Source organism: Neoarius graeffei, chromosome 2 (genome assembly GCF_027579695.1).
Source record: "Neoarius graeffei isolate fNeoGra1 chromosome 2, fNeoGra1.pri, whole genome shotgun sequence".
Classification (NCBI taxonomy): domain Eukaryota; kingdom Metazoa; phylum Chordata; class Actinopteri; order Siluriformes; family Ariidae; genus Neoarius; species Neoarius graeffei.
In genome coordinates this window covers 120,253,563-120,260,632 of record NC_083570.1, presented here as the reverse complement: position 1 = coordinate 120,260,632, position 7,070 = coordinate 120,253,563, and the positions used below count along the sequence as shown (strand labels likewise).

The 7,070-nt window shown below is 43.7% G+C and overlaps 2 gene segments (V, D, J or C); both read right to left on the bottom strand.

The window, feature by feature from the left end:
* On the bottom strand, positions 1-1,237 carry LOC132875235 (Ig kappa chain V-III region PC 7043-like). The segment is given in 2 exon segments: positions 1-1,059; positions 1,135-1,237. Coding segments are annotated over 2 exon segments (438 nt in total).
* A 1,816-nt stretch (positions 1,238-3,053) lies between these two features.
* On the bottom strand, positions 3,054-3,712 carry LOC132875226 (immunoglobulin kappa variable 3-15-like). The segment is given in 2 exon segments: positions 3,054-3,515; positions 3,622-3,712. Coding segments are annotated over 2 exon segments (408 nt in total).
* Between the last annotated feature and the right edge of the window lie 3,358 nt (positions 3,713-7,070).

Below are 7,070 nucleotides of genomic sequence, written 5' to 3'. Positions count from 1 at the left end.
TTTATTTTTCTAACCAATTTTTTATTCATCGGTAAACTTTACAACCTATTTGAGCATATCACACACAGAAAACCTGGGATTTTATGATGTAATTTTCGTTAGACTTGTACTTTAAGATTCGTGTCTTGTGTGGAGGCTCCACCACCTCCATTTCTCTCTGGCTCATGGCCTCTACTGGAAGGAAAACCCACCTCCTTTCTCTATCCACAGATGAAGCTTGACCATGCCCCCTCTGTCACATGAACATTATGGAACTGTTCGATGGCTGAGGGTTCTAAAGGTAGCAGACAGCACTACTTAACTATGGGACCAAACCATGGCATTTGATACACAGACACAATGCACCATCCTACTTATGTACAAAGGAATGTTCAGAGGATGGAGATGTGGAAGACTGAATGGAGGCTTGTGAACAAAATTCTTGGATGTCCACTTCTAGAATTGCTTTAATGACTGTGGCCAACAGACGACCCTGCCATGAAGTACCACCTGGGAGAAGATTAAAAGTATAATGGCTTGGACATTAGAGAGGTCATTAAGTTGCATTCTATTTGTTAAAATTTTTCACAGCTGAGAAAGCTGGATTTTACTCGTGTGTGTGAGTGTGTTGTGTTTGTTCTCCTCCATAGTGAGTCATTCTGCTGTTTCACGTCATCCTCCTCAGCACCTGCATCTGCAGATGTCACAATCACTGGGGTTTTTGTACGACGCTCTAACACTGTGTGAACGGTGAAGATTCGAATGTGTTCTCATGAATCGTTAGACAGTAATAATCTCCAGCATCTTCAGTCTGGACTCCACTGATGGTCAGAGTGAAATCAGTTCCAGATCCACTGCCACTGAAACGTTCAGGAATACCTGATTCTCTTCTGTTAGCACGATAGATCAGGAGTTTAGGAGCTTCTCCAGCTTTCTGCTGATACCAGGACAAACAGTCATAATTACCACCACAGTCATTATCGACAGCAACATTAGTTTTACAGCTGATGGTGAGTGTGTCTCCTGGAGAAACAGATTTCACTGCAGGACTCTGAGTCACAATGGCCTGACATTGGGATCCTGAAAAAGAAAAAAATATAGGTCACATAAGTTCTAGCTGTCTTGCAAAATCATTTTTATTGAGTGAAGTCCTACCTCGAGCGCAGAGGGCCAGTGTGCAGATGAAGACGCTGATCAAACTCATGGTTGCTGTGGGTGAAGTCGCTGAGCAGCAGCTCTCAGTCATGAAGTGTTAAAGTCACAGGACTATAAACACTCGCAAAGCGCTGAAGCATGAGCTGATAATGCAAAGTGGAACCTCTCTCGATGGAAACATCTGGTGAAAGTTCTGCTCTATTCTGGGAGAAAGAGAACCACTCAGCCATCTTCATGTAAATCTCTCTCTCACGTCACTGATCTCTCTGTGGGTTTCACTACTCAAGACTTCTTTTATTCAGCTGGGTGGGTTGGGGGACATTTTACAGCTATTGGGGGGATGGATTTATAGATGCAACTCACTTCTCCTTTTCAACAATTCTTCCTCAGTGAACAAACCTCCATAATCTGATCTACTAAAGCAGGTCTTAATCAAACAACAAATATAAGAATAGGCCTGCAGGAGTGCTGTGTGTATGTTACAGTCTTGTTAAGTCTAGTTCAGCTACTCTAGCTACAGTAGTTTGAGTCTAATTAAGCTCGCTCGCACATTGGAGATGTACTCGGACTCAGACATGCATCCTCGGGACATACTGAAGATATTATTAACTGGACAAATATTTTGCAAAACAGAAAAAAATGCAAAATGAGTTTATTATTTTATGAGACAGCCAAGTATATGTTCAAATCCCCAATCCAGCTTCTCTTCATCACAGCAACCAATCAACACGAGTCCAGTTCTGTTACAGCACCATCTAGTGACCACATCACTGTACAACAGTCTGCATTTGACCAAGTTCAGGGAGAAAAGGAGGCTGGTTGGTGGGTTTACTTTGCGGATAATAAACCATGTATTAATATTGAATATTATTTAATGATTACGCACTGGACTGTGTCTTAAAGCTGCTCTTAGCAGAAGGTGGAAATTATCAGACACCATCAGACACATCAGCGGACTTTTCATCACAGAAGGAACAGCTGATGAGTTTTCTGCTTTTCAGGAATGATTCTTCTTTAAACATGAACACATTTGATGAGGTTCAGTGGAGAGCAGCTCTGCAGCCAAGAGCATAGGTTTGGTTTGAAAGCTGGTAGGGACACATGGGTGGGGTGGAATGTGTAGGAGGGACGTAAACCAGAGGGTAGAGTACGGTTAGTTTTGTAAAAAGTCTATGATCAAGATCTGACAGAGACAACAATTAAAGCAACACATCACAGGGTCTATTCTACACCCCAAATCAGAAAAAGCTGGGACTGAATGGTAAATACAAATAAATAAAGAAAGCAGTGATTTCTAAATTTACTGTGACTTGTATTTCATTGCAGACAGAATGAACCCAAGATATTTCATGTTCTGTCGGTCAATTTCATTTCTTTGGTAAAAAAAAAAAAAAAAATAGATTCCTGAGTTTCAGGCTTGGAACATATTCCAACAAAAAGAAACTGAGGAAAAGCAAACTGACATTTTCTGGAGGGAAATCACTCACTCACTCACTCACTCACTCACTCTGGCTGCTGTCTGCCCCCTTTTTCCTATTTTCCCCTCCTCTCTCTCCCCCCTTCCTCTCTTCCCCAAATCTTATTCTTTTTGTATTTGGATATGTAAATACTTAATTTATTTTCATTTATCTAGAAGTTTTCTCTATTTCTTTTCTCTGTTTATCTGTAATGATGCTGCTGGAATCTTAATTTCCCTGAGGGAACCCGCCCAAAGGGATCAATAAAGTTTAATCTAATCTAATCTAATCTAACTCACTAGCAAGTCATCTTTTTACATTATCAATGATGCCATTATACAACATGATAATCACAGTCATTATGAGATACTTCAGTAAATATAACATTTATCTTATGATGAAGAAACTAACAGATCATGTTTAATAAATTAACTATTGATTGTAAATTATTAAAGTGCTAATAATGATGAAAGTGCTTAGTGCTGTAGTGGGTTTGAGTTGATGATGTTCAGTGGAGTGCAGCTTTAGCAGCTCTGCAGCTGTTCTCAGATCAGTGTGTGTTTCTGAGTCAGAGCACTTCCTCTACAGCTGAGGGAGGTTTTTGTACGGCGCTATAACACTGTGTGTACGGAGAGCTGTAATCCTGCTGACAGTAATAATCTCCTGCATCTTCAGACTGAACTCGAGAGATTTTTAGATTAAATTGTGAACCATATCCACTGCCACTGAAACGACCTGGAATCCCAGACTGACGACTCGTTGCATCATAGATCAGGAGTTTAGGAGCTTCTCCAGGTTTCTGCAGGTACCACTGGAGGTCATTAGTAACACTCTGACTGGCTGTACAGGTGAGAGTAACAGATTGTCCTGGAGAAACAGACTGAGATCCTGGAGACTGAGTCAGGACGATTTCCCCAAAGGACTCTAAAGAAAAGGATGCAGAGTTAAAAGAATGGAAACAAATGTAGTAGTGAGTGTGAGAGTGATGTGATGATTTGTCTGAATAATAAAAGTAAAGAGAGTGTCTCACGGTGAGCGAGGAGTCCCAGTGTCCCCAGCAGTAGAATCAGTACCATCATCATTGTGCTGCGTGTCAGTGGCTCTGAAAGGACTGAACACACTCTAATCAGCACTACAGCTCTTAAAGTGTGTGCAGCAGTGACACAGCACACACATGCAAACACCACAACTCTGTCTCTGTGTGTGTGTGTGTGTGTGTGTGTGTGGTCACTGGAGTGTAACAGAGGTTTTTGTACGACGGCTTCATTAGAATGTATCACTGTGGTGGACTTTCGGTGGAGGAACCAAACTCATCATCAAAAGTAAGTGATTAAAATTTTCCTTAAACTCTAAAATGCAATTTCTTTTCTCCATCAGTTTCACTGATAACATTAGATGTAAAGTTAAATATAATTTCTGTCCTCACTGACATTTCTATAAAGCAGTCTGTGTAAATTGTGTTGATGGGTAAAGCAATGTTCTCTTTGTTTGTTCGTGGACCTGAAGCCAAATGACTTTAAGCCTAAAGCTTTTAAAGCCTAGGCTTTAATGAGTTTTAGAGTTAGGAACTGTTTTTATGTCTATGGGTAGAGTTTATAGATGCTGCTGAAGGTCATAGAAGTTTCCAGAAGTTTCTCCTGAACTGCAGTAATGTGAGAACAGTGTGGATCACTGCACTGATTACTGAACACACATGAATGTCTCCAGTCTGGACTCTTAATCAGCAGTAATGAGTAAATGTTGTGTAAGCGTGTGTAAATGTGTGTGTTTATTGTGTTTGTGGTCTCCAGCCGGTCCCACGGTGAAGCCCTCCGTGTCTCTGCTCCCTCCCTCCTCTCTGCAGCTGTCTGAGGGATCGGCCTCGCTGCTCTGCCTGCTGTCTGCCTACTCTCCACAGGGGGCGCTGGTGAGCTGGACAGTGGACGGCTCAGAGGTGAAGAACGGGGTTCTGACCAGCGCAGAAGAACACAAGAAGGACGGTTACACACGCAGCAGCACCCTGACCCTCAGCAAAGCACTCTGGGAAAAGGGGGAGGAGTTTGTCTGTACGGTCTCCCATGACGGCGTCAATCATCCGGTCACGTTCAGAAAGAGCCAGTGTGAAGGCTAACAGCTCCAAGATAGAATTTAACACTCAGCTGCTTACACATCCATCTACAATAGAGTTTCAATTCTACACAATGCTGACATTTCTGTCTTTACTCTCTTCACTGTCCTGTTGCTCTTCCTGTAGTTTTGCTCTGCTGAAATAAAGCTTCATTGTGGACATTGTGTGTTCTTTTATTGGAGTTAATAGTCATTATCAGTGTGAGGAGAGAGTGTGTTTAGCTGGAGATTCAGTGCTGTGTGTTGTGCTTCAGTGAGTTTGGCTGAAGGAAGTTGAACATCTGGTGAAAGTGCTGCTCTATTCTGGGAGAAAGAGGATCACTCAGCCGTCTCCATGTAAATCTCTCTCTCACTTCACTCATCTTTCAGTTTTACTGGTTAAAACTGACTCCTTCTGTTTCTTCACTTGATGATGTGGTCAGTTATTCTGTTGCTATTAAATCAGTCCATATCGGTCCATTCCCTCATCTTCACAGATGATAGACAAATATTGAATATTTCCACTAAACCTTACATAAATCTGTTCTGATGGCAAAAGTTTGTCAAATAAAGGTCAAATCCTACATTCAGCAGAATTTATCTGAATTAAACTTCTTTTAACTCTGAAAATTTAGAAACTCTCATGAGATTTGTCTTTTTGTTATTGTGTGGACTGTGGGCACCTTCACTGGTTAAACCATACCCCCCCCCCCCCCCCCCCCAAAAAAAAAAAAAAAAGGTCAGCTAATTCACACCCAATGCCCTCCACCTTAAAACAAATTATGAAAACAAATGATCAGAATCAGAATTACTTTATTAATCCCCAGAAGGAAATTCAACTTTGCTACAAAGCTCCTGAATCAGAGAAGTAAACATGTCTAAAAATAGAAGATAAAATCACCTGACAAAAGAATTAAAATAAATTTAAATAACTTAACTTCAAATAAAAGCAAAATGAAGTGATTCTATATTCATGATTCCTATATACATATATTGCACCTGAATTAAGAAAACAGTGTCCATGGTAAGCCAGTGTAGCACAGTTATACAGTGGCATTGTACAGCTTGACTGCAACAGGGAGGAATGATTTCCTGTGTCTCTCAGTTGTGCAGCGTGGAAGAATCAGCTGTTTACTGAATGTGCTCAGTAAACGGCTATCGTTATCTTTCTGTACTATTTTCTTGTACTTATCTAATCCCCAGTCCTGGACATTCCCCTCTCCATCTCCAGAATAAGTTCTTGTGTGAGATGAAGGAATCAGGTAAAGTCAGGAGCCAGATGCAAATGCAAGTGAAGATATTTATGAAGAGAGAATGCAGACAAATCCAAAACATGAATCAGACTCAGAATCAGGAACAGGCAGAAAGTCAGGCGATGTGCAAACAACCGTGAATTGGTGATATGCAAAATATGAAAACCAGGTATCACAACCAGAGTATCACCTGAAGATTCAAAGTCTTTTTAAGGTCAGGTAGCACACACTGAGCATGTACTTTGCAAAGTGGCAGAGTTCAGAGTCTGTATATACTGTTGTGGCAGCGGGGGCGTGGTCAAGTGCTGGTCTGTGACAGGAGGGCGGAGTCAGGGAAGGTAAGTGGCAGAATCACTACACCTGACGGCAATTAACCTGTTTGTGTGTGTCTTCCCAGTGACCGTGCCCTATTTAGGGAGGGACAGCAGAGAGCAGAGGAGCTCATCCCTGGACGAGACGCTGGCGTTTGTGTCTCTGATGCGCTTGAAATATATACATTGTTAGACTGAAAAGTGTGGCAGTAAAGCCTCTGGTTACACCTGATCTCTGTCCTGCCGTCCTCTGTGCTCCATCCACACGTATTGAACCAATACAGTGGTGCCGAAACCCGGGATCCAGAGTGGAGCACCAACTGATCAGCCCCATGGAGTCCTCCCCGTTCGCTGACCTGGTCCACGCCCTCGCCATGGCCCAGCAAAGCCAGCACCAGGTGCTCGTCACCCTCCGGAAGGAACAAGATCGGCACTTCGAAGCCCTGGTGCTGGCCCAGCAAGAAGACCACGAGGCGTTCCGGCACCTCCTCGCGTCGGCGGGGTCCACCAGCGCTCCGGCCGCGGGCCCGTCTCCCCTCACCGTCACCAAGATGGGCCCGCAGGATGACCCCGAGGCGTTCATCACGCTATTCGAACAGGTCGCAGAAGCCTCAGGGTGGCCGATGGAGCAGCGCGCGGCGCGCCTCCTCCCCCTCCTAACGGGAGAGGCACAGCTGGCTGTGCTACAGCTCCCCGCCGACCGCCGGCTGGCCTACTCGGACCTCCGCCAGGCCGTCCTCCAGCATGTGGGGCGCACTCCAGAGCAACAGCGCCAGCACTTCTGCGCTCTGCACTTGGAGGAAGTCGGCCAGCTGTTCGCGTTCGGCCAG